The sequence below is a fragment of the Empidonax traillii genome, unplaced genomic scaffold (assembly GCF_003031625.1).
Source record: "Empidonax traillii isolate 1590-97213 ecotype Southwest subspecies unplaced genomic scaffold, ASM303162v1 scaffold249:size1902748, whole genome shotgun sequence".
Lineage (NCBI taxonomy): Eukaryota > Metazoa > Chordata > Aves > Passeriformes > Tyrannidae > Empidonax > Empidonax traillii.
The window spans coordinates 445,906-473,092 of record NW_020955442.1 but is presented as its reverse complement, the minus strand read 5'-3'; the positions used below and the strand labels follow the sequence as shown (position 1 = coordinate 473,092).

At 39.3% G+C, this 27,187-nt stretch overlaps 1 protein-coding gene and 1 long non-coding RNA gene across 2 annotated transcripts; one reads left to right on the top strand and one right to left on the bottom strand.

Annotated features, from left to right (window-relative positions):
• Window positions 1-12,868: 12,868 nt before the first annotated feature.
• LOC114059963 lies at window positions 12,869-13,983 on the bottom strand. Its single transcript, XR_003571788.1, has 2 exons — window positions 13,947-13,983; window positions 12,869-13,089 (listed from the first exon to the last, which is right to left on the bottom strand). It is a non-coding gene; the product is annotated as an uncharacterized LOC114059963 (long non-coding RNA).
• A 383-nt stretch (window positions 13,984-14,366) lies between these two features.
• On the top strand, window positions 14,367-21,269 carry CMBL (carboxymethylenebutenolidase homolog). Its single transcript, XM_027889044.1, has 6 exons — window positions 14,367-14,551; window positions 16,313-16,535; window positions 17,291-17,398; window positions 18,425-18,567; window positions 19,689-19,780; window positions 20,768-21,269. Exons 2-6 carry the CDS (start codon window positions 16,321-16,323, stop codon window positions 20,945-20,947), a joined length of 738 nt encoding a protein of 245 aa, XP_027744845.1. The 5' UTR covers window positions 14,367-14,551; window positions 16,313-16,320; the 3' UTR covers window positions 20,948-21,269.
• Window positions 21,270-27,187: the final 5,918 nt, after the last annotated feature.

Below are 27,187 nucleotides of genomic sequence, written 5' to 3'. Positions count from 1 at the left end.
CAACTCAGCATATTCTATTACGTGAACGCTGTGGAAACAGTGGATTTGTTGTACTAGTTTAAACTGTGGTGATCAGGCACGGGGCTGACAAACAAGTACCCCCACTCAGTCCTGATTATACCACTTGCTTCATATTTTATCCCTTGTTCTTTGTCCCCTTTACATCTTTCCAACTACATAATGCATAAACAAAAATAAGCAGCCCCATTTACTCTTACCACACTGGCTTCAGTTTTGTTGACCTGCTGCCCTTTTTTTTACCTTGGTAATGATTTGGCAACTAGTGTTTACTCAGAGATTCTCTGAGGAACCCATGTCTGTTTTTATTTTCTACAACAGCTTCTCACTCTGTTGCGTTGTTCATTTTGCCGTAAGTTAAGGCTGGCTATCTACATTAATATTATTTTCCCTTTGGTATGGGACGTCTGGCAGTTTCACACACTGCTATCTTATCAGTGTTAATATATGGTCATGACATGGTGGTTGTCTACATACCTCTACAGACTGAGTATGTTAAACGGTATTGCTGTGAGGAGAGAAGCCATGAGGCACTGTACACATTGCTTGCTGCTCAGCTCTCAGCCGTGCCAGCCAGTGTCTGTGTGTCCAGTCAGCATGCCTGTCTTCACCTCCTGGGTAGCTGTGTCGATGGAGGCATGGCTGTGGACATGGTGACCGAGGATGCTCCATAGTCAGAGAGAACAAAACTTGAAATGCAAAATACAAGTGCTGTGTTAGAGCCAAGGGAGATGCCATTTGTGAGCACACGGGTATCTTGGTGCCTGGCCTTCTTGCTGGGGTGATGTGCATCTGCAAAGCTGACAGCAGCAGCCCCATGCTCTGCAACTCAGCTCTAGGTACTGACCTGCTGAAATGAGTTTCCTCTGATACCGAGAAGAATAAATGAAAAGTATGTGTGTTTTGGTTTAGGTACTTTTTTTTAATACTTCCCTAGATGTGCTTTGCGCTTTGGGTCTAGCAGGAGAGGCACCTGTGGGTGGGCACCAACTGCTGCCAAGAGCTCTTCCCGCCCCGGATCCCGGCAGCTGTGGGGCCTGGCTTGACGAGAAAGATGCTGGGAAGCGGGAATGGGGCGAGGCCGGGCTTGGAGTCTGCCCCCGCCTTCACCTTCTGAGGTGGTGATGGAGACGGTAGTGTCGGAAGGGCGTAGGGAAAAGCAAGGAAGCAGCAGGAGCTGGGGGAAGTATGGAGCTCTGAGGAGGGGAAGATGTTTCACAACCAAGCTCTAGAGTAACCTGCTAATAGAAGTGGCAGAATCTCCCTCTTTGGACCCTTTAGGGTGAGTGAAGCTTTGAGTGGTGCGATCTTGTCCTGACCCACAGTGGGAAATTGGATAAGGTGACTTCCAGTGGTGCCTTCAACTTCAAACATCCTCTAATCTCCAAAATCCCCGCGCTGACCTGACTGGGTGCTTTCTGTACAAGTCTCCATTAGCCCATATTCCCAGATGGCTGTACCAGGTCACTAGCCGTACCTCGTGCAGGTAAACATCCAGGTCCCAATCCCACAACATTGCCACAATAGGCCAAGGAAATCTTCAGGACCTTGGCACCGCTCCTCTGCCTACTTGACCTAAGAAAAATCATGGGTTTGTGAAAGCAGCATCATACATGATGTCAATTTTGTAGGAGACAGGGGGAAGCATGTAATTATGAAAATAGGAATTCAAGAGAGCTGTGACAGCAATTGTCTACTGTAGCTTGTCCTGCATTTTTGCAGTGAAAAATGCCAGTTGTTAAAACCTGTTTGAAGTGGACTAGAAACACACATCGTTTATGCAACAGCTTTTTCCTGTCTGTTTTCCCAAAGACTACACAGGTTCTTAAAAATAAGTGTTCAGTGGGAAGCCTCCTTAGATGAAGCTAAGGAGCGAGGTTGTAGGTGTGGGATAGTGTGTGTGGGATGCAGTTGCAGGTTGTGCAAACAACTTTTATAGAAGAGATGTGAAAGCCCGACTGTACTCTTCTCCAAATGTACTCAGTCCTTGGTCATTAGGGCTGGCACACGGTGTCTCCAGCATTTTTTGGGATCCAGGCTCTCCTGCTGCTCACAGCATGTGACCATGTGTGCCATTGCTTCAGGAACCCCTGATAAATTGTTCCTGGTCTGGGTTGGTTGACCGTGGTGGACACCCTGACCTCATCTCAGGTCACCCCACTCTGCCCTCATTCCTGCTCTTCAGTGTGCAGGTAAGGGGTTTGCAGGAAGTGCGTAAAACTTCTCTCCAGGTTTTTAAAACCTGTATTGAGGCAGGATTCCTCACACCTGCAGAAATGGGAGGATGGTTTGCCTAGGGAAAAGGAAATGAGGTGGATTTTTAACATAACCCCTGACTTCTGAGCCCAGACATAAATGGGCTCAGAATCTCATAATGTGAGATTCTGGTGCAGCTGGCTATCCCGGCTACTCTTTCAGCACTGCATGGACAGCACCGTGGTCAACAGCTTCACAGCCAGACCATACTCGCTCCAGGAAATGTCCACAAGATGGGGCCCCTTTCCTTGATTGAAAGGGAGATTTTAGGGATTTCGGCTCTAATTACAGTAATCAATGCTCTGAATGGTCCCTGTCAAATCCTGCAATAAAGCTACTCCAGTATCAAAAGACACCTGGCTTCCTAGTAAGTGGGAAGCTGTAGCAAGCAAAGCCCCCCTCCAGTGCAGCAAGCATCAAGTCACCAGCTTACTGGGTTGTGATTAAAGGTGAAGGAGTCTTATAGCCCTTAGGAGTCTGTAGTTATTCAGAGATAACACTGGTTGTCATACAGCATTGCCACACCCTGCATTTTATGTGGCTCTACTGAATATTTATCAATTTATCTCCTGTACATAGTAAAATCAGATTGCCTTAAAATATCATTAGAACTTGACAAGACAATGAGATGGAAGAAACATGATGTGAATTTTACCCCAAAGGTATTCTGTTTATGGTTTCTCATAGTAAGATCTTTTTTTCTCATATGAACAAGTATAAATACAGTTATATTAAGTAGTTTAATGGAATTTTCATCATGACACAGTACTGGTTCCAAAATTCTAAGTTAATTACCTTGCAATTCTCTGTTAAAATTGATTGACAAAATAGTGCAAAACCACTTCAAAATTACTCAGAAAACTAAAACTCAGTTGAGAGAGGAAGCCCAAATATTTATCACCGAACAGGTAGTGTTCAACAACTAGTAAATAGCAATTAGTAAATCTGAACTTCTACCATTCAAGCATCACCAGTGCTCACTAGAGGTAGGAGAATCAACTATAGTATGGAGTACTGTGGAGACCGTTTTCTCCAGTTTTGTGTCTGGCACTTCTATGATTAAGGATCAGAGCTTTCTGGAAGAGAAAATGGGAAGCTGCCACCTTGAAGACATGCCGTAGAAGGAACTGGACAAGGGCTGATGAGCAGAGGGAAAAATGAATAAATGGGTGAAGGAGAAAGCACAGAAGTGTTTCAAACTAGAGCTGTTTTGAATCTTGTGACCTATTTCTGTGTTTATCCTGTTGCCCCAGGCTCACCACTGTGGGTGAGAGAACAGCACAGATGCTGTTGTGCTGTGGCGGCAGTGTTAGAAGTCCACAAATCAGACTCTGCCTAAACTGGGTCTTACCCAAATTGTTTGCCATTTGGTTGTATTTTATAGAGAGGGTTTGTGTGATAGACTAAGTATTGAAACTGTTTTTAATACCATTTACTCTGTTACAATGTAGCAGAGAAACTGAAGAGGGGAGGGAGTGTTGGAAGTGTATAAAGGTTTTATTTGACATATATTTGAATTAGTTAGAATACTTGACATCTATTTGAGTTAGTTAGAATATCTAGAAAGGGATGAATGGTTAAAATATATTCCTAACAAAACCCAGTTCAGCACTGAAGAGTGCATTCGATTTTTACTGCCAGCATCCTGCATTTCACTTTAGTGAGGGGGCCAGCCAGATCAAGGAATATTATTCCACTGTGTACACTTATATGGGAAAAGAGACTAGTTCATGTTAATAAGCAAACAATTCCATTCTCATCAGTTAAGAGTGGTAGCAAAGCAAGGGTAAACAGTTTCTCAGACTAGGGTAGAAAAGATTCCCATCTACTGCCCATGGAAGGGAAAGAGAAGGGCAACAAATATTTGTTTGGTTTAAAAACAGGCTACAGTGGCTTGTCTCCTGTTGAAAGGAACAAGAAATTCTACTAAACTTGAGGGATTCTTGTAAGAAGACCTCTTAGGTCATAAATTCTTCAGAAAATTTCCTTCACTTGAGAAGAAATGCAGTACTTTCCAGTTTTTCAGCTAAAATGTATGCCAGTGGAGAAGTTACATATCTGTGATGTATGAGGGTGTGTTACACGCACAACAGTGGTATATCTCTCTATTCTTCTAACTACTCTCAGTTCAGATTACATAGTACGTAACTTACAGGGAAACTTTCTGCTGATTTATCTTCTTTGAGTTGGTTCATTATAACTTCTAGAGATGCCAATTAATGATGTGCTCCCTGGGAAAGGATTTTACATAGCAGGGGATACAATCGACCAGCAAAGTGCATGTAGGCAGCACAGCTTTGGGTTCCCTAAGGAGGAAGGAAAAGGGGACATACAGAAAGAAAACTTTAGGGGAACAGTAGTCAGAAAAGCATTATGCTGACAGTGGGATCCCCAAATGAAATAGCAAGAGGTTACAAGGTATCTGCCTATGAGGAGGAACTGTAAGCCCACATGAGAGGAATGATTATGTAACACACGTGGAAATGCAGTTATCACATGCTGGATTTCTCCAGGCACAGAGCTAGGAATGGTGAACTGACATAAGCCCTTTTTCAGGTCTTTTCACACTCATGGGTTGTGCTGACTAACCTGAAAGTCTTGAATACTTTTGGAATGAATGTGTCAACAACCTATTTGAATGTGTCAACAGCCTATTTACAATAAACACTCTTCGCTTCCAACCTTGCACTACCAAGTTGGTGTTGTTAGGTGTCTGGAGGGGACTGGGGGGACTGCATGAAGATAATGATTCATAATCACCATTGTTATTGCAAATAACTGGTTTTCATTTTTGCTTCCCTGCAGATTCCTAGATGGCTAATGATGGCCTATGTGATATTGGAGACAGGTTTGACTGTGAGGGTTGTGGGCAGGAAATACAAGTTGAGCACATCAAGACATATGTTTGCAAACCACTTGCCAGCGCTGGCAAAGCCCTGATTGTCATTCCTGATATACTTGGATGGCAACTCCCAAACACCAGATACATGGCTGATACGCTAACAACTAATGGATACATGAAAGAAATCTTTTCTTCTCCAAGAAATCTCACTCTTTATGGTTTCTAGCCTTACATTAGAACTGTTATTCTCATACACGAGAGGAAACTATTACAAGGGCAGTTTGAACAATATATTTCCATAATACAAAACCAAAAAGGAACATTGCTGCGGAATGTTGCAGAGGACAGCATGCTGCCCTCACTCTCTGCTGGTTACAGAAGTGACTGCACATGTAGTAAGAGTAGAATACATGATGCAGTAAAAAGTGATTCTAATAATTTTCCTAGCAATGTGAGATGGCTTTTAAAAATAGTATGTTTTGAAACAGAAGTGTTAATTATATTTTAGTTTTTTTAAAATAAACAGTTATTCAAGCTGAATTATATTATGGGATTTAAAAAGATTGTCATCAGCAGAAATACACATAGGGTATTAAATACAATCTCCTTCCCTCTCAGCAAATTCATTTTTGATGCCCTTCAAGTTAAATTCCATCATGCAGCAACATCTTGCAATAACTGGATATACTGCAAGGTACTCCATTTGCTTTATACTTTATAAACCTTAATATAGAGTTTGAGCCAACCTGCAGTTCCAAAAAGCAAACCTCCATGTGATTCTGTAGCAGTTCTAGTTCGGAGAGATAGTGCCTTTAATGCCTTAGGCTATGGAGAATGAAGGAAATCAAATGTCAGCAGACAGTTGCTGTGTGACTGAGATCTGTCTGTGGAACAGAAAGGAGCTCTGTCTCTCTGAAGATAAGAATGCTACTTTTGTGAGTATTAGGATTTTCTGATACACCGGAATAATGAATTGGCCTATAGTATGCTGCTTGCTACTGTCTTTCCTGAGGACTTAGTATCCCCTATTCTGCTCCATGTTTGGAAACATGTTTCTCTTGTGAACAAATGCGAACATTTTCAGCATGAAAATGGACACACACTTCATACTGTGCAGGATACTGGCAAATCATGGGCATGACAATATGCTGCTTTATTATATCTAGAGCCTGCTCCATCAAAAGCACCCAGTGTCTGATGAATTGGTCTTTATCCACATTACCTTACTTGTAATTTTTCTCAGTGATTCATGCCGTGTCATAGGTCTTTTCATAGTACCTTCTTTCCCTCCACCTATACTGCTAATACTGCAGGGGTCAAGGGGGAAGGCTGATGTATCCATTGCTCTAGACAGGAGGAGAACTGAGTGTTTTCGAGTAGTAGTGTCTAAATGAAGTCATATGTGTCTTGCCTGATTGCTTCACGATGCTTAAGAATGGGTGCACTGATGTTTACTGAGAGGAAAATAGCTGGATCTTTTCCTGGTGCAATATGAGGTGAGGAGACATAAGAGATGTATTTCTGAGACCATGTGAAGACTGGTGGCTTGTAGTTTCTTATAAGATCAGTTTGAGTGGAAAAGAACCTGTTCTTTGTGGGCTTGGGAAGGTTCACTTTCGAAGCAATGTATGTGTTTCTGACGGGTGTTTATCCAAAGGCTGCGAAATTTTGCCTGTACATTTCCAAACACAATTATGCTGTGGATGTTACTGTCGGTTTTTGGTTTGGGCTTGTTGTTGTTTTTTTTCCCCCACAGAAATTACAGAAATTATCAAATAAAGTAAAAAAAAAAAAAAAAAGCAGCTTGCAACATGCTTTGGTCTGATTTAGGCCAAACCAATCCAGTCATTTCACCACGATCACTATCATACACAAGGTGTGTCTGAGGAGGGTGAGAGCCAAAGACATTTAATAAGTGAAAGATTATTGCCATTTCCCAGGGATCCCATTGCTTCCCTGTGGGTTGGTCTTGGGAGAACATACAGCAGCATCTGGTGGTGGCCTGGTGATAGCAGCCTCTGCCATCATGTGATGGAGTCCCTGCTTGTTTCCTTCTGCATGAAAAAACTCTACTGTCTACTACTGAATGTGCCACCACAACTCTGCTGCTGGTCACACAACACATTTCAGCTGAGGTCATCCTGAGTCAGAGTTTGGGCACCCTCGTGGCACAGGAACTCTTGAGTACTGAGTGGACTCTTCCTGTACTTCCCTTTTTTCAGTCACCAAATCAGTAAAAGACTCCTCCCTTTCTTCCTACACAGTTTTCCTTCACTTGTTCTTTGCTGACCTCAGTCCATCAGGTGTCTCTCTGTTTTTTTTTTTTCTTCTAGCTCATAAGTGAGTGCTCTGTAGTAAACATCTATTTTATGTAATTTTCTTCATTTACATGGAACCCTTTAATAATGGATTTATGTTAAGTGGTATATGTTGTATGCAAAATCTAAAATTTTTGAAATCAGGACCTAGTTAGATCATCTTTTACAAGATAATCTATTGGTTTACTGTGTACAGTTTCAAATGATGTACTCAAAACAGGTAAATACTACGGATAACAGTATTAATATTTTCCAGATACCTATAAATGCTTTCTGAAGCTCATAGGTATTTCTGTAGAAGAGGTAACAATGGTATTTAAAAACATTACTTAGGAAAAAGAAATCAAAATTATGACTGGATAGAAACCTTCCATGCTGTGAAGGCCAAAAAAAAATCTCAGTGTTTGATTAATTCATTCTATGTTATGTTCTCTGTGTGTGTGTGTGTGTGTCTGTAAGTGTGTAACTTTTTTTGGGAAGAGAAGTTTAGAAGCCTTCTGATGAGTGGTCTATGGTGATTGGCTGAAAGCTTGAGATGCCACGAGAAAAACAAGTAACGTGTCAGGGAGCTGGATATCACATTGTCTGCTGCTGTCAGAGATGACTTTTTTTCCTTTTTTTTTTTTTTTTTTTTTTTTTTTTTTTTTTTTTTTTTTTTTTTTTTTTTTTTTTTTTTTTTTTTTTTTTTTTAACCTTTTTTTTTTACTTTTTTAAAAATTTTATTTTCTTTATTCTTTTTTTATGTTGGTTTGTGGTTTTTTCTTTTTGTTTTGTTTGATGTTGGATGAAGCTAATCTACTAGCAAAGGTGGCCTTTTTTAATGACTCCTTAGAAGTGGGGAAGGAATTAGTGACCATTTATTTTTCTTTGAACAGGATCACTGAATCATAGAATATGCTGAGTTGGAAGGGACCCACAAGTATCATCATGTTCAGCTCCCATCTCTGCACATCCCCAGAGTCACACCACGTGCCTGAGAGTACTGTCCAAATGCTTCTTGAACTCAGATGGGCTTAGTGCTGTGACCATTTCCCTGGGGAGCCTGTTCCAGCGCCCAACCACCCTCTGGGTGAAGAATCTTTTTTCTAATATCCAGCCTAAACCTCCCCTGACGCAACTTCAGGCCATTCACTTAGGTCCTGTCACTGGTCACCACAGAGAAGAGATCAGAGCCCATCCCTCCTCTTCCCCTCACAAAGAAGTTGTAACTGCAATGGGGTCTCTCCTCAGTCTCCTCTTCAGACTGAAGTGAGGTCACTTGGTCCTCAGCCTCTCCTCATACTGCTTCTTCTCAAGAACCTTCACTATCTTCATTGCCCTCCTTCAAGGACAACTCTCTCAGTAGAGGCTTAGTGATGAGTTTTGTCATCCCGTGTTGGTAACATAGACTGCAAGTTGCTTCCTTAGCTTCAAAAAGCATGGTTTAAAATTGCCCAGTGACACAAGCCATGAGAAAGAACAATTCTCATCTGGTGTCTCATCAAGTGTAAGAGACTGAATACCTTTAAGATGTTGTATGGAAAGAAGAAAAGAGATTTTGATTGTGCCAGAGTAGTTGCCCACCATGGTGTAACTGCTCTCAGGCAGCTGATGGCTGCATCATCCTGGAACAATGAGAGCCAGTGACTCCCTAGGGAATGTGATGATAGGAGCCACGAGGAGTATCACATCTTCCCCTCCCATGTGCAGCACTGCCCAAGCATTTATCAGCAAAGACCTGTAACTAGCAGGCTCTGCTGCCTTAATAACACAGAGGAAAGCTGTTGGCAAGAAAACACTGAGAAGGGGTCAGACTAATTAGAGAAAAAAGTAAACTTCCTAGGATAGCAAATATCTTGGACTGTTGTGAGTAGCTGTGTTGAAGGTTGCTGGGCTTGGATATTTGGTAAGAAGATTATGGGAGACATAACTGAGTCATTTCCAGAGAGTTCCTGTCTCAGAGAGCTCAGTTGTTGTAGAAACCTTTTTAGTTTGGAATCTGTCCCCTCTCTGCTGCAATGGGAAAGCAGGGTTGGGCACTGCCTAGCATTTCTTACAGGCAATTCACATGTTTCAAGTGTCAGCTGCAGTGAGGAAAGAATTTTTTGGCACTTCATTTGCTTCTGTATGTATTTGTGCATTGGCAGATAGTGTGGTATTTGCAAGGCTGGTTTATTGATGGCATATATAGCTTGCATGACCAAGAGAGGAACAAATGGGGCTGAAAACACAGCCTTGAGGGGATACAAAAGCCCTAAATACCACTTCTCTCCCACCTATACTTTCTTTTTACTGCCTCTGCATAGTGACAGATGCTTCAGGAGTAAATTAGCGTTTTCAGAACTCAGCATCTAGGCAGAATTTATTTCAGGCTATACTGTGAAGTCTGAAAACTCTACCATGTTTTTTACATTGACCTCCCTGCAACAAATACCCTAGATACTAACATCAGTTATTGTCAGCATTTTGACTGGCTAATAAATAGTATTCTCTAGAGAGGTTTTTATTACTTCTTTTTCAACCTTTATTAAGAAAAAATTTATCCAACTTCTCAGAGAATGTTAAGCTTTTTTTAACTTTTATGTAGGTCTGTAATCAATCATCTATTTTCTATTCCTTTAGATTTCCTTCGATATATATAATTTATATTGCTTTTTTAATTGAATTCTATTGGCTTCTCTTCTTTTTTTCCCTCTCTCTGATGATTTCAGATTAGCAACCCCTAAAAGTTTACCTGAAATAATAATTTATATAAAGTATGTGAAAGAAAATATGCTTGCAGAATGATGCGGGGACATTTATAATGCATCTCTATATTTTCTTTTCATATTTCAAATACTGTTTTTACTGTAGTTGCTTGATTTGCATTTGATTATATGTTCCAGAGAAGCTGATACTGTCCTGAAATATCTAAAGGAACAGTGTGGTGCAAAGAAATTAGGGATCATTAGTTTTTGCTGGGGTGGTGTTTCTGTACATCACCTGATGATGACACACCAGGAATTAAAGGCGGGTATATCTCTCTATGGTAGGTAAATACAAGAAGGTAAACATTGTGCATATGCATGTTGTGTAGCTTAAGTACTTGATCTAGCATTATTTCTTCAAATGAGGCTGTTAGTTGATGAAGAGAGATATTTTCAGCAGTGTTGGAAAGATATTATGCAAAGAAGATGGTGGTGATCATATTTGTTCCTATTTTCAGAATGGGTCATAGCAGCCATGTCTTTATTTTGGATCTGGACAGACATACATGTTGTCCTTTGGTCACCTTCCCAATTTAGCTTCCTTTTTCCTGTTTACTACTCCTCTGCGTGCTGCAGAGCTAGAACTTCACCCAGGAACAGAGTGTAATCAAAGATTCTGATGATCTATCCAATCTCCTGAACCCTACATTTTTAATTTTTGCTGAAAGATAAGATTTTATTGCCTTCACTGAGTATGCTAATAACCTCCATAATTTTTGGTTTCTGAATGTTTAAATTTCCATCCTGAATTAGGAATCAAAATTCAGCTTCATAATAGTGCTTGAAGATCAAAAAGCAAACAGGAAAATGGAGCTAGACATAGTGGTGCTAAGAATGAAACTTAGATTATTTTTTTTCTTAAGTCTCTTTCTTTTGTAAAAGTATGACTACTAACCCAGGTTAAAAAGTTTTATCAAAATCCCACTGCTGTTTTAGAGTAATCTGCTCAGGGAGCTATCCTTTGTTGTATGACAGTTTTCTATTGGTCCTAGGAACCTATAAACCATGCAGGATAAAACAAACCACATCCATAGGTGTTTGTAAGAGGCTTTTTTTCCCACTTCTAGTTTATTTAGCATTGTCATATATTTCACATATAAGAAATATTGTTGTTCCGTCCATACGTCTGCAAATTGTAAGACCTGCCCCTATATTGTAACAAATAGTCTAGGTCCTTACTGCCAAAGTGGGTGACATATTTTAATAAGCTTTGAAATATTCTCCAGTTCCTTGAGATTTACCTTAATGTTTGAAATAAGTTAGACTAATAGTAAATTAATCTGTGTATTATGGCCACTGTTTGTCTAAGTTCCACATAAATCACAAGTTGAAAATTTAGGAACACAAACACATTGTTTGGTGAAGCTCATTTTGAGCAATGAGGATTTTTTGACTTGTACCTTGGTTGCAGATGTGTATTTAACAGGTGATACAAGAGGTCATCTCTTGTTTCAAAATTTGTGGCTAAGGTTATTCAGATGGTGTATTACTTTCTCAGATTACCTGTGGCTCTGTAAAACTCTATAGATGCTTTCCTGGTCAGGTTAGGAATTGAAACATACAATGCAATCTGCAGACAAGGCATTTAGTGTGGGGCTTCCAACCACGGCTACTGCCTAAGGGAGAAATATTAAAAGGTTTTGCATAATTATATCTTGTTACCTAGTTTTTCCATCAGTGATATGAGACAAAATTCTCTGTGTTGCATCAGCTCAATACTGCATCCACCTCAGCACTCAGCCTCCACCTGTGGCCAGCAGTGGCCATGTAGAGAATATCCCCTCTTGCTAAATATGCTGGAAACCTGCTCTCCAGGGGATTCCTGAGCTGGATATTCCCCCTGGAGCACTGTGTCCAATGGCCACTGGTGGACCAAGCCTCTGATGATTTGCTAGTCCCTTTTTGAACCTGCTTGATCTACTGCTCTCTAGTGTATCTTGTGACAGTGATTTATACTGTTTAATTTTGCTTCAGGGGGAGAAAGGCTTGTGATTGTTAGTTTGGTGCCTCCTGTCTTCACCAGGTGCTCATATCCCTAGAGTTATAAGAAAACCAAAAATGATTGTATGTCTCTTTTCACCCTATCAATGCTACTGATAAAGACTGTATGGAATTTAATGGGGAGAAAATGTAATTTAGGGAAGTCTTAATTTTACAAGCGACAGTCTCTGATATTAAATATACTGTCAGAGAAATATATATTTTAGTATGTCTCACGTAAAAATAGTCAAGATCATTAATGAACCTTATCTCTTCATGGGATTTAAATTTCTTTTGCTTTTCCCCACATATTTTCCTCCTTTACATGCTGCTAATGTCCTCCCCCAGAGCCCCCCATCTTTCCCATGGGGAGAATTCTCAGAGAATTCTGGACTGCAACTGCTGATTAACTGTTGTTTTTCATATGATACCATCCATATGTAACACATTAATACAGCTGTTATCTGGATGATACAGCTGCCATAACATATTTTTTCCATGAGAAGAATATAGAGGTCTAGAGGTTAATTATCCAGTATCTAACCTTGATAATTCCACATTACTAGTGTTCCATTAGAATTAGAAAATAAGCTAATGTGCAAGAGAACAATCAGGACATCTATTTAGAGAAAGCAGTCATTCATAAATGCTGGGACGGCATGTGTGCTGTAACACTAACACTGTGACTAAGCAAAAAAAAAAACAAAAAAACCAAAACTAAAACAAACTGAGATGAAGCATTTGTTTGAAGTGAAAGGGCAGCTGTGAGCTACTACAAGTACAACCAAATCTTCTTGATAAAACTGTAAACCACTGAGTAAGAGCTGGACATACGAGATCCAAAAGAGGTGTATGTTTACAGTGTGAAGTGCAGCCAACTGCATGTATAGAGATCATGGATGTATTGAATTAAGACTTGACTTTCAAGTGAAAAAACAGCATGGATTGCCTATAAAGGAACACGAAACAACAGGAAATCAAATCAAAAGAAGTTTAGTTTCTAAAATTTAATGGTAATACTAAGGTAGAGGGGAACAGTCTTATCTATAAATAATTATTTCCAGAGACACGTGACTAAGGAAGTGGAAATGCATTTAAACAGCTCTAGGGAAGAGAAGGTTCTGCAAGCATTGCTGTCGTTTTTCTTTTTTAGGAATGATGCAAATTCTCAGTTTTTCTCTCGTTTATTTGACTACCGTTCTTTAAAGTTGCCATGGAGTATCTAAGCAACTTATGTCCTATAATTTGTAGTACACAAGCGGGAAAAGCCAAAAACTCCAAACAAAAAGGTTGGGTTTTGAGCTTTATGACTTTGCTCTGTAATTCTTGGGTGGGCTTTTTTTCGTCTGTTTGACTTCATTTTAGGGATTGCAAACAAAGAGCAAAGTTATTTAGAATATGAGAAAACAGCTTCTATATGAAGACTAAATTGTAAGACAGAAATGTGGTGGACTAACATGCATTTAGTCTACTTTTTAGACATGTCTCTGAGGAAACAGTAAGTTTTGGATTGCTTATATACTTAGTAAAAGCTCTTTAAGGAATAATCATAATAATCCCAATAATCCCATAAAAAGAAAATCAGAAGAATGTGAGGGATACAAAGATCAGTCAGAGCCTTTAGTTAAAAAAGAAAAAAAATTATAAGATGTCCTGTGATAGGATAAGAATGTATCAGTATTTTAAACACACTGTACAGTAGTCTAGAAAGCTGTTACTTTCTTACCTGCTACTTATTTTCACTTTGAAAGAGAAAATATTTTTCTTGTGCTATATAAGCTTTGAAGTGGTCTGTACTTTGCTTACCTCGCTGATGACTGTAAATATTTCTTTTGCCGATGTATGAATAGCCTGAAGAACTGTTAACCCCAATGTAATGTTTAAAAGTGATAATACCTCAACCTTTAAAAGCAAAGAAACACCCCTAAAAAAACCCAACAAACAAACAAACAAAACCCAAACAAAAACCATCAACCCCCCCCCCAAAAAAAAAAACAACAACAACAAACAAAGCACCAAAGCAACCAAAAAAAAAAAAAAAAAAAAAAAACAAACCGCAAAACCACCACAAAACCCTAAACACAGTTTTTTTTCTGGATGGATTGCTCAGCTAAGTCATGCTTAATACTATTTTGTGTAAGTGGAACAGAAGGCTTGGTACGCAGCCACAGCAGCACTCCTCCCCGCAGCACACCCCGCCTACACTCACGGTGAAAACGGCGATAAAAAGAGTGAACTTGGTCACTGCGCCGGCACCAAGATAAAGGCTTATGTAACCCTGATTTAAAGAAACAGGATCCTTGCACTCACCCTTTGATTCTGTGCGTTAGCGCTTTCTCCTGGAATCCCATTCATCCACGCCGAGCTCCGGCATCTTGCCTCTACTGTCTCGCACACTTTCTGTGCTGCAGGTATGTGTGGAGTTTTGTGGGATTTTTTTAAGCTCTCGCTGCTTTTTCTTCTGCGAAATATAGAACAAATGCGTACTGAGGTCTGACTCAGCATGTTTGGGGGACTTTCATTTTATCTGCGTGCTTTTTTAAGGAGTTCGAGGTTTTTTTTTTTTTTTTTTTTTTTTTTTTTTTTTTTTTTTTTTTTTTTTTTTTTTTTTTTTTTTTTTTTTTTTTTTTTTTTTTTTTTTTTTTTTTTTTTTTTTTTTTTTTTTTTTTTTTTTTTTTTTTTTTTTTTTTTTTTTTTTTTTTTTAGGTGATGATTCAGAAACCTTTTATTTTCCCTCCAAAGGGGGGAAGACCTCTCAGCTGGAAGACTCAGGAGAGTGTGTTGAAAATAAAAGTGCCACACAGCAATATCTTTATATTTTTCTGGTTGCAGATTCAAGTATCTGAAAACTAGTTATTGTTTGATCTCCAAACAAATGCTCAAGTGAAATCTCACAGGATCTGCAATCTAGCTCTGGTAATACTTTTTGGAATATTCTGAATTTTAGTCTACAAATTCAGAAGATCTTGGTCTCTGAAAATCTGTGCAATTCTCCTGGGTGCCAGACCGTTTGTTTGTTTTCCTAAAGCTGTTCCTTTAGTGCCACAACTATTTAAGCCCGACTCTTCCAGGAATGCTTCAGTCATCTGCTTTTTTTCTATTTCTCTCTGTGAGTACATTTGGCACAGTTTGATCATCTTTGTTTCTGTACTAACAAAGTTTTCTTTGGTAGTACAAACAATTTATCCGTAGAGAGTTTAGGTAAAGCTTTACCTAAATTCTCTTGGTGTTGTTTAATCATCTGGACATGCTCTGTGCATATTCGATGAAGTTATTCAGGTCAGTTCACTCGCTTGGTTAACCTAAGGTTGATGGCATAAAATCATTAACTTGAGTCCAAGGAGCTACATACATCTGTGTTAGATTCAGCTGACACTTTTTGACCTTTGTGAATTGTTTATTTTCATTTAAGCAATAGTTTGAAAAAAATTAACCATACCATTCTGTTACTTCTTGATGAAAGTTTTGACTCAACTTAAGGATTTTTTTCCCTATCTTGGAGTTTGAATGTTCTTTATTTAATAATAAATAAATAAGATTTTATACTCTGACTTTTGCTGGTATATTTTTCTTGGCACCTCTCCTAAGTATCCTTTTTCAGAAGGATAAAACATCTGAGGCTAAAGCTATTTAGAAAAAGGATTTATTGACATTAAAAAGTCAGCTATGGAATATTTTAAATCTCTGGAGGAAAATATTTAGTCTGAGTGTAATTATATCTTTCTGCACAGTAGCTGGGTTTTTTTTTTTCCTTCAAAATGCTAAGTCTTGTATTAAGCCTTTGCAGTGTATACTAAAGAAAGTCATACATTCCTGACAGTAAATACACATGATGAAGAGTGAAAGAACTGTAAAAAGAACTTCTATCACTAAGCAAATAATTTGTGATGGTTGCCTAACTGCTTGCTCATAACTTTATTTTTATTGCATTACTTACTGTAGGGCAAGGAACTCCTAGGTATGTGCTTGGTCCCTTCTGAAATGCTCATAAATAACTCTAACAAGATTCTTATTAAAAAAAAACACCCCAATTGGCCTATAGACTAATGCTACATTTTAGATAAAAAAGTAATGAGCATGTTCCCTATATTACTGTAACGATACCACTGTCTTTTGAATTTTTTAAGTATGATATGCTTTGGTATTCACAAATGAATTTTTTTGTTCTTCAGTATCACACATGGCTAATGAATCAAGGCCCTGCCCACGTGATATTGGAGACAGGTTTGACTATGGAGGCCGTGGGCAGGAGGTACAAGTTGAACACATCAAGGCTTATGTTTCCAAACCATCTACCAGCACAGACAAAGCCGTGATTGTGATTCACGATATATTTGGATGGCAACTCCCAAACACCAGATACATAGCTGATATGCTAACAACTAATGGATACATGTAAGAAATACTACTGTTTTCAAAGTGTCTTTTTAATAAGAAAGTTTGTTGAGCCACTGTTTTCTGTTTTCATTTAAACCACACAAACACTAATAATTTCACAGGCTTTCCTTACAGCTTTCTCTAGCAACTTTCCCATTAAAAGTGAAAAAATTCTAAAATAGTTCAGTAGTTCTACCATAATGAGTTAGTAGGTAAGCACAGAAGGTAGAGATAGATGTTATTCTGCCTCTTCTATCTTCCATGAACTGAAACAGCCTGCCTCCTCCCTCTTGTGCAACTCTGCTATTATGGCAAAAACTTCAAAGAAGCTGAAGGTCTTTCAGTGTGGTTAAAGTGTAACAGCTTGTGCCAAAGAAAGAAACAAATTCTCAAATATTTGAAAAGCACATTTGGTATTCTCTTTCCTGTATTACTGGGTTGGCGTTCCTTCTAGCCCAAATGAACATACCATGTGTTTGGTTGAGTTTTTTTTTTTAAGTTTGGTAGGAAACCACTAAGGATTTTCAGTTACAGTTAGCTATTTATCAAGTTAATGAATGAATTTTAACAGGGTAAAATGTATCTGCAAATGATACTAAGTCTCCTGATTAGACGTAGAAGAATATTGAGAGTTGCTGGTATAATGCTTTCATGTAGATTAAGTACGATGTGTATTCAATAAAATGAATTTGTTGTGTAGTATACATGGACTTCATTTTAATCCTTCCTCATTATTATTTCATGGGTATAAAATATTTTCATTTTTCTTACAGAGCCATCTGCCCAGATTTTTTTGTGGGACAAGAAGCTTGGAAACCGTCTAATGACTGGGGGACTTTCAATGAATGGCTGAAAACCCGAAATGCTGGCAAAACAGACAAGTACGACCCTTGTTCCTTGTTCAGCGAGTGGACATCCTTATTTCATAGGGATTTTTGCCTCAGTAAAGATGAAGCATTCGATCCTAAATCATTAGTGGGTCAAATATATTTGCATGTCCACAAATAGAAATTTCATACAGCTTATGGGATAAATTCAGGGTTATGAGAGGGGTGCTTTTTGCAAAAAAGTAGAAGTTTGAACAAGAATAAAAGCACCCACTGTTTGCCTGCACAGAGAATAGAAGTGAAATGAGTGACTAAAACAAAAAGCAAAGGCTAGAAAACGCAGCTCATTCCTTCCTCTTCATTTTGATTCAGTTCCTACAGGTAGGCATAACTTCCATGGATTTTAGATAGGGCTCAAGTGCAGTCACTGAACACCATGTGACTAGGGAACAGCTAGTTCAAAGCACACTAATTTCCCACTCTTCTATATTTTCCTCATTTTTACCTGACACATAGCTTGATTACATAATGTTTCTGGTGATTTAGAAGCAATAATTTTAAATTTGCTTCCACAATTTTATAAACTGTTTGTCTTCGTGGTGAGAAATAGTTTAACTATAGGTCATGTTTGTAATAATGGGATGCTCTCGACTAGCTGTGTGTCTCAAACTTTTATTTGTGTTAGCCTATATGACAATTATTTGTGAATTTAATTGGACTGCTGTTTATAAAATCACCTTATGTCCTAGTAACAGTGATCTAGAAAGACTGACTTTCTCCTTTGTCTTCTCCCCTGGAGTTTTGTCTGTATTTTAGAAATGAATAATAGTAAAATAGTGTTGTGGGTTGGCCCCAGCCAGCAGCCAAGCACCTGTAATGTCATTCACTCACTCCCACAGGGGAAAGAATAGGAGAAACAAAGAAAGAAAACTCATGGGTTGAGATAAAGACAACTTGATAAGTAAGGGAAAGAGAAAAATCAGGAGCGATGTAAAGACAGCCAGTCTCTGAGCAGCAGCCACCACTGAGGCCAGGGGAACAGAGCTAGAGCCTTAATTCACTTTCATTTGTATGTCTCAGAGAGGTTGATGTCGTCCTCAAGTATCTAAGGGACCAATGTGGTGCAAAGAAGATTGGCGTCATTGGGTTTTGCTGGGGTGGAGCAGCTGTGCAACATCTGATGCTGAAAAATCCTCATTTAAAGACAGGGGTGTCCATCTATGGTAAGTCTGAAATACCTATTACGCTCTGAGCAGACATGACTGGTGCAGGAACTAAATCTGTAGGGCTATTACTATAACAAAATTCAGTGTGATAGCTAGTGGATGGAAGAAGGTGATTTTGTTACACAAAAAATTGATTTAGCACACTAACATTTTTGCACTTAATCATAACCAGCAAGATCTATGTATTTGAGTGGCATGACCAGGATCACTTCTGTGCAATATAGCATTCAAGAGACACCAAATACCAAGGCCTCACTGTGGCTGAAGTTCCTCTTGGCTGACAGTGACAAAAGGGTTTCTGGGCGCTTCTTTTAAATCTTTTAGGCAGTGATCCCTCATTATTAATAGGAACCATTTTTTAACTCCTTGTTTTAACCCTTGTACTCTCACACTTTAGTTCTCAATACATTATGTTACCTTTGATATTTCTGTTATAAACCTCTGTACTTCCACATAACCCAGAACAATTTATATTAATTAGAGGTGAAAGAAAGTTGAAGGTATTTTTTCCAGAAAGCTTATGGGGACTATTTTGCTGCACTGATTTGCTGATCAGTTGAGTCAATTCAACAATAGTACTTGTTAATTTTTTACCTTTCTGTTGTAATAATCTCAGGAATGAAGAGTAGCCAGGGTGGTAGCTGCCTAGTTTTACTTTACTTAAATTCAAAAATATTTGAACAGTCAAAAATACAGTGTCAATTTGTTATGAATCCATATCAATATATGTACACTGAAATCCTAACAGTGTATCTGGAATGTTGAATATTTACAATTACCTTAAAAATGGCCTTCCCATGCTAGAGGCAAGAAGATCCTAAGTGTCCATCTTTCACAGAATCCTGTCTCTGATAGTCGTCAGAAGCAGTTGCCCAAAGAAAACCACAAAAATGGGACAAGTGTAACAATTCGTCCCTGATTTTTCACACAGAACTGGTCTTTTTATGTTTAATAATGTTCCAAACAGTCCCACAATGAAAGCAAAGTGCATTTAATTCCATTAAAGACTGAGCACCTCTCACTGATCAAAATGTCTTGTAGTTTGACTGTACAAATTTGGTAGTTTTAGCGACTTTAAGTAGAATGACTCATTGTATATGCCTCTCCTTCTTCCCTAGGGGTGATCAGGCATTTTGATGACAAATCCAATTTGCTGCATCCTACCTTCTTCATTTTTGGTGAAAAGGATGACGTAATCCCATTGGAGCAGGTGAGTTTCTCATCACAGCTTTTTGCCTTTTTTATGCCTTTCATGCTTGTTTTGCAACTTGGTATTTAATGAAGAGAAAGTAGAAAACTAATTTGCACTTTTCTTCCCCTTTCACTAACTCTTACAGTATATCTACACACATTTATATTATTTATCCCCAAATCAGAAAGTTTTACAGTGACACTAAAAATGTTTTCTGTTTCTGTTCAAAAATATGGATGACTGTCATCAGTTCCTAGGAAAAGAGCTAGAATCCAAAGGAAGACTTCTGTCAAGTTCAAGGTAGCAAACCCTCTTTAGTGATACCAATAAAATCAGAAGAAAGTTCCCACCTGTATCGTGGAATCACTAGTTGCAGGAGAATTAAAAAATCCTTTGACTAGATTTTTCCCTTCCTCACTGTCCTACAGAGCTTCTCCTTTCTGATACTCTGTCAACAGCCTTTCTCTGGAGCATGGGCGGAGAATGACTGGATAAAGGTGGTTATCTACCAAGGGGATCAAAGAGGAACACATGTTTTTATTGAGTGGTGTTGGCTTTAATATTCCTACCAAAAGTGCCAACTGCTTTGAACTGCTGATTTTGTATCTATGCCTCTCCTCCCTCAATTTTAAATTAATTCAAAATCTTGCCCCAGTTTTCTTTTTCTGGTGTGAGGCCTATCAACAAGAACTTGTACAGTAATCACTACATGCTAAGCTTCTCGTGAGCTGAGCAATAGGTGTTTTTACCTTTACAGGTATTATTACAGCAACCCATATACTTTTTTGACATTTTATACAGTCATATGCTGTTATTTTGCTGGAGAAAAGCAAGTGTAGAAATAGAAATGCATTTAGGTATAAAATTAATAGAAGAGGAAACAGTGTCAAGGACACACCATGTCTGTCTTCCAGAAAAGTAAAAAAAACCCAGGACAATTTGAGGACTGTAAGTATAGAACGTGTAACTTTGTACTCAGTCAACAATGCACATTCTGTGTTACAGGTCACCTTACTGGAGCAGAAGCTTAAACAAAACTGTAAAGTTGATTATGAAGTTAAAATTTACCCTGGACAGACGCATGGGTTTGTGCATCGCAAAAGAGAAGATATCAATCCTCAAGACAAACCTTATATTGAGGAGGGAAGAAAGGATATGATCAACTGGCTGAATAAATATCTTTAGCTTAAATTAATATCCATAAACAAAATCAATTCTTCTAGGAAATCAGAACATGATACAGACTGTATTGCTTAAAATGTTCTTACAAACACAAAAGCTTTTTATAAAACTCTTCTTCAGTAATGCTACTTATTTGCACTTACCTTCTAAGTAGAGGCTTAGAAGTGGCTTTTCAAATGCTGAAAGCTATAAATGTAAAAAATATTTTGAAAATTAATCTTGTGTATCCTAAAATTATTAGAATCTCGTGGCATATTTTATGGCATCTGAAAGTTTCATTTTTTTTATATCAATGTCAACATGATTAAAAATCTTTGAAGGTCTGCCCATGCTTGAGAAATTCTCTCCTTAAATCTGTGTTTGGTGTTGTTTAGCTGTGACATTTTCAGCTCCAAGATTTTCAGCTTCTAGGTAAATATAGTCTGTGCTGGAAGGCTGGGATGTTTTCTTGGAAATAGAATATTGTTTCTAGAATTTATAAAAAGCAAGCTAGAAAAAGCAAGGGGAAGGATAATGGGAGGAAATATATGTGAACTGAAAGGGAGCTGCAAAAAGTTAGGAACCATAACTGAAATGAAGAGACTAGGAGAATATGCAGGACCAGAGAAGAAGGAGAATAGGACACAATGAGACTGTGAAGAGCAGGAAAACTCAGAAGAGAAAGAAGAACAAAGAATAGGAGACTACTATCATATATACACAGAGCATAGGAAGAAGATATGAGTGAAGGTTTCCAGTCTCCTTCCACTTCCAGACTGGTCTAGTAGGGGGAGAGTTCAGAGCTCTTCAGAACCCTCTTTGATTTCAGAACTCCTCCTTGGGCAGGAGTTTCTTGTTGGCTGCCAGCTTGTTATTATCTACTCCATGGCTGTCAACTGACTTCTGAATAACCTGTTTTCATATCTTCCAGGCATTATGGGTAGCCTAAAAGCACTACCAGTGCCTTCCTTACACTGTGTTGTGTTTTAACCCTAGCCAGCAGCTAAGTCCCCTGCAGCTGCTTGCTCACTCCCCCACCAGTGGGATGAGGAAGAGAATTGAAAGGGCTAAAGTGAGAATACTCATGGGTTGAGATAGTTTAACAGATAAAGCAAAAGCTACAAGCAAAGCAAAACAAGGAATTCATTTACTGTTTTCCATGGGCAGGCAGGTGTTAGCCACCTCCAGGAAAACAGTGCTCCATTACGTGTAATGGTTACTTGGGAAGAAAAACACTGTAAGTAAGAACATCCCTTCTTCTTCCTTCTTCCCCCCTCTTTATATGCTGAGCATGATGTCATATGATATGGAACATCTCTTTGGTCAGTTGGGGTCACCTGTCCTGGCTGTGTCTCTTCCCAATTTTCCATTTTCCCAGGCCTCTCACAAGCATGGCAGTATCAGAAGCAAAAAAGGCCTTGATTCCATGTGAGAACTGCTTAGCAATAACAAAAATATCTCTATATTAATATCTCTGTGTATAACACAAATCCAAAACATAGTTCCATACTAGCCACTGTGAAGAAAGTTAACTATACTTCAGCCAAAGCCAGCACACATGGAAAGACTGACCTCAGTGTTGGTCCTCCTCCATTCTCTGGGGGCATCACATCTGCCTGTGCAGACAGAGACCTCATGGATCACAGAGGTTCTTAAGCTCCCCAAGGTAAATTTCAAATCTGCCCATGTCTAGTTATTCTGTTTTAATTTTTCTTCCCCCCATACACCTGTCCTTGTGTTTCCACTATGAAATTATTTCATGCAGAATATAGTTAAAATTAAGTATTGTAAAGTTTGAACCAAACAGCTCTGAACACTTCAGTCTTCACTGGGCTTTTTGGTATTAGTTCTCCTTCCTCCTAATAACGAGCACCTTTCTTTTTGCTCTTCTTTCATTTTTTGGTGCATTTACAAATATTTTACAGTTGATAGTTCTGTGTCACTTGATAGCAGTAAGCTACTTTGCTGCCTTAGCCTTTCTTTGAACATCATTCAGAGCTGAATCTAAACCAACATGGATGGTAACACAATCTCTTCACCTCTATAAATCCTTCCTGTATTATCAGGTTTCTCTCTATTGTGATTTGTGTATCTGGATTGGTAAGGCACAGCCCATTCCCACTGACCAGGGGGACATTCCTGTGTTTCAGCTCCTTTGGATCTTCCCAGTGTGATTCCCAATAATCATATGGTGAGGTCTTGCCTGCATTTGTGATGCTGAGGCAGTAGATGTGGCTAAAATATTGTATTGAACATGGCCCAATTTCCCCTCAGTGGAATAGATGGGAGCCTGGGGAATCCTCAGCTTTCACAGAATGTTGCACTTCAAGGTACAGCCTCTCAATTGTTTCCACTGCCCCACCATATTTTATTTTTTGCAGTTGCTGCTGCCAGCCATGACTGGCAGCTCTCTCATGAAGACACATTCCCTTCGGCTCCTTCATAGCTGAGGTCCAGCCCAAAGTAGTCTGTGGTGGGGCTGCATCTGCCTGTGTGTCTGAACTCCACAGTGTATCTGCTTTGGAGTGTCCCACCAGGTGGGTCCCACCTCAGGTCTCAGATCCCCAGCAGTCTTTCAGTGATTCCTCCATCTCAAGCCCCTTCCTCACGTCACTCCTTCCACTTGCTCCTGCAATGCTCCATGTATCTCCTGTGAGAAAATAGATCTTTCTACATCACACTGAGTTGATATTGAAAAAAACCCCTAGTTTAAAAAGATTTCACACAGAGCTCTGAGGTCAAAGTGCAAAATCTTCATTTGCTCCTTGGGTCATGTCCTTGGTCAGCGATTAGTGCTGTTTTCTGGTTTGGGCACTTTGCATGGTGTTTCCATGGTGTTTCCACCAATCTTCTTGCTGGTTGATTTCCAGAGAGATGAGCCTGTTCTTAGTCAGTCCAGCCAGTGCAAGGGAAGCTTCTTCAGGTCTGCAGGGCATTTTGCCATGAGTCACGCGGGTGGAAATAGTCCTTCCACATCAGAGGTGAGAAGTTTCATGATGCCCTTGTGCTGGATCTGTGCAGATTCCCAATGACCTATAGACAGAGGGAAGGATCAGACAGTGACTTCTGTGCTTCCTGCCAGTTCTGACATGGTTCTTTACTTGGTCTGTAGAAGAGAAGTCATTTCACATGGGAGAACTGCAGACACCTCCATTCATTGGTGCAGGCACATCTGATGTGTGTACCTGTGCAGCTCTGGGGGAATGGAAAGATAACAAGGCACAAATCTTTCCAGACGAAAGCACCGTGGGTATGTGGTTCAGAAAATCTGTAAAGTGTAAATTCAATTCCCAGCTGTGGATTCATGCCAAATTTATCAGGGTTGCTATGAGAACAGAGAAAGACAATGAAATTGAACTCTCTAGAACTATTGTATCACATGAATTTCAAATAAAAAAGCCTTAGTTTCTCAGAAGGTAGTATCTTGGCTGGCAAACCTTTCCAGCTTAGTTTTTTATGTGAACAAACAGATGTATCAGGTAATAGGACTAAGCTTTGCCAAATTTCTGAGTTGGGAAGACTGAAACTGAAGAGTTTGTCAAAATTAATTTCCTTGGGAAATTCAGATCACAGTTGGGGTGCATTAGGAAGAACATTGCCAGCAGGTCGAGGGGTGTGATCCTGCTCCAGTACATCACAAGTGAGGCCACATCTTGGAGTGCTGTGTCCAATCTTGGGTTCCTCAGAACAAGAGAGACATGGAACTCCTGAAGCAGGTCCAGGGAAAGGCAATAAAGATGATTAAGGAGTGGGAGATCTCAATTATGAGGAAAGGCTGAAGAGTTGGGCCTGTTCAGGTTTGAGAGGACACGACTGAGAAGGACCTTATCAATGTCTATAAATATCTGAAAAGAGGGTGCAGAGAGGATGGAACCAGGTTCTTCTCTGTAGTGCAAACAATAGGACAAGAGGCAATGGGCAGAAACTGATGCATGGGAAGTTCCACCTGAATATGAGGAAGAACTTCCTTATTGTGTGAGTGACTGTGCACTGGAACAGGTTGCCCAGAGAGGCTGTGGGGTCTCCCCCACTGGAGATATTCAAGAACTGTCTGAATGCAATCCTGTGCCGTTATGTCGAGGATGACTCTGCTTGAGCTAGAAGGTTGGATCAGATGACCAACCACCATCCCCTTCAACCTTACCCTGTGATTCTGTGACTCTGTGAAATACAGTATCTACGACAGAAAACTCAGAATTTTGCAAGTGTTAACATTTACTTTACTAAAAAATCACACACACACATTCTCAAAATTTGGATTTGAGAATATTCGTTGTGTTTAGAGAGCACTGATGTAAAGATGTGTAGGCTAGACACTCTAAACCCAGGTTTGCAACGTTGGGTTGTACTGAACCTATCAGCCTTGATATGAAGTAAATCAGCTGCAGAGAAGCACCAGACTGGACATAGTAGAAATATGTAAGGCCTGATCAGGGCACTCTACACAGATGCTTTTGGTCCCCTGGATGTTGTACTGTCTTATCTGTTCCTTCCTTTTAAAAGCCTTTTGACCAATTTCAACTTAATTTGAAAAAATAGTGAAATACTCAGTGCTGTATAATTCTACATTTTTAGGAAATTTGGACACCACAGAGAAGACAGACTCACTGCACTGATCAAAATAACATGGCATGGATTCATCAGTTCCCTGTATTATTTAGGTCTACTGGCTGGTCAGCACACAGAAAGCCTGCACTGCTTGCATAGGGGTTGTCAGAGGATACAGGAGGCTAAGGAAATGTTGGGGCAACCAAGATGCAGGGGAGTAGGAGGGCATGGGCTGAGGGTAACTCTGGGGATATGGAGACTTGAGACCCTATTTTCGTCAATCACATGGTATGGAGATGAAATGGAAGGGAGAATCTGGAAGAGCCTTAATGCTAACTTTTGTAGACTGGGTTGGATTTTGGTCACTGAGAAAGTGTTATGCTGAGGAAGGCTTGTGGCCTGCAGGCAAGGAATCCTTGATGCCTGAGTGAAGAAAATTGTATGGACTAAAGAGAAAGAGGTGTCACAGAAGAAAACCTCAGGCTCTGGAAATAGAACAACAGAACATGGTGAAGGTCAGAGTCTCGACGAACAAGAGCACGGGTGACTGAAGGGAGAGCGAGCAATGGTGGCAAGTTCCTCCCTGGCACAATAGGAGGGTCTCCTCTGTGACTGCGCCACCTTCCCAGGTGCATCAGTTTCTGCCCATTGCCTCTTGTCTTGGCAACACATTTTGGTTTCTTCTCACTGGCACAACCATTTTGGTAACATCCGATATCTTTAATTGGTTTAAGATTACACCATGCTGCCTTATAGTTCTTAATTTGCTTACTCTTTTTTACATGCTGAGTGGGAGCTTTTTTATGGGTTACAGTTTAATCTTTATGGCAACAATTTTTAATCCATAAAATGACTCTTCAACTCTGATCCTTTTTCTACATTTCTCTCTGTCAAGTTAACATTTATTATTGGCCTTTTTTTTTTTTTTTTTTTTTTTTTTTTTTTTTTTTTTTTTTTTTTTTTTTTTTTTTTTTTATTTTTTTTTTTTTTTTTTTTTTTTTTTTTTTTTTTTACTATGGTGTCTAGATTAGATAGTCCCTATTTTAGCTTAATAATTTTTCTCAGCTTTTTTGACTCCTCAACTCCAAACAGGAATGGACTTTCAGTGTACAGTCCGTAGTTATTAAGGACAAAGAAAAGCACTACCTCACCGTCTACCCACCCATACAGCACATGCAAACATAGCAGTGCTAATATTCCTGTAAAATAACATGCACTCAGTCAGGATGAAAAAATGCCTTCTATCTTCCGGCCTGCAGGCAGGAGGGCATCTATGCTTTACAGTAGATTATAAAAGACTGTGCCCTTGCTTTAAAAATGTGTCCCTCTGCACAGCACCAGCTGTACTAGTGTGGGGAGCAGTTCTCCTTCCTCAGCTGCAACTTCTAACTCCAAGAAACTCCACTGCTGTGTCTTTGAGGTTTTTTTTTATTTTTTTTTCTTCATAGTGGTCTCTAGGGAAGGATCTGAATGATTGCTGTGCTGGATTAGTGAGGCTTCAGAGCTAGAAGCCTGACCAGAAGTTGAACTTGATGGAATTTGGCTCCAACTCATCGAAATGCCTTGTTATAACTTATTTTGGCCACATTTACAGGCACACTAAGTTTGTAATTAGGACTGTAACTGTCTACCTACATAAGTTTTAATCAAACTAGACTCCATACCTTAACTAATAACTAATAATAATTTCAAGGTATTTCACCTCAGGCCATGAGT

Bases quoted from the DNA above. Each gene is read 5' to 3' on its own strand.
- CMBL (XM_027889044.1), top strand. From the start codon at position 16,321: ATGGCTAATGAATCAAGGCCCTGCCCACGTGATATTGGAGACAGGTTT. The intron at 16,536-17,290 runs GTAAGAAATACT...TTTTTCTTACAG, and splicing joins CTAACAACTAATGGATACAT to AGCCATCTGCCCAGATTTTT. The intron at 17,399-18,424 runs GTACGACCCTTG...TGTATGTCTCAG, and splicing joins AATGCTGGCAAAACAGACAA to AGAGGTTGATGTCGTCCTCA.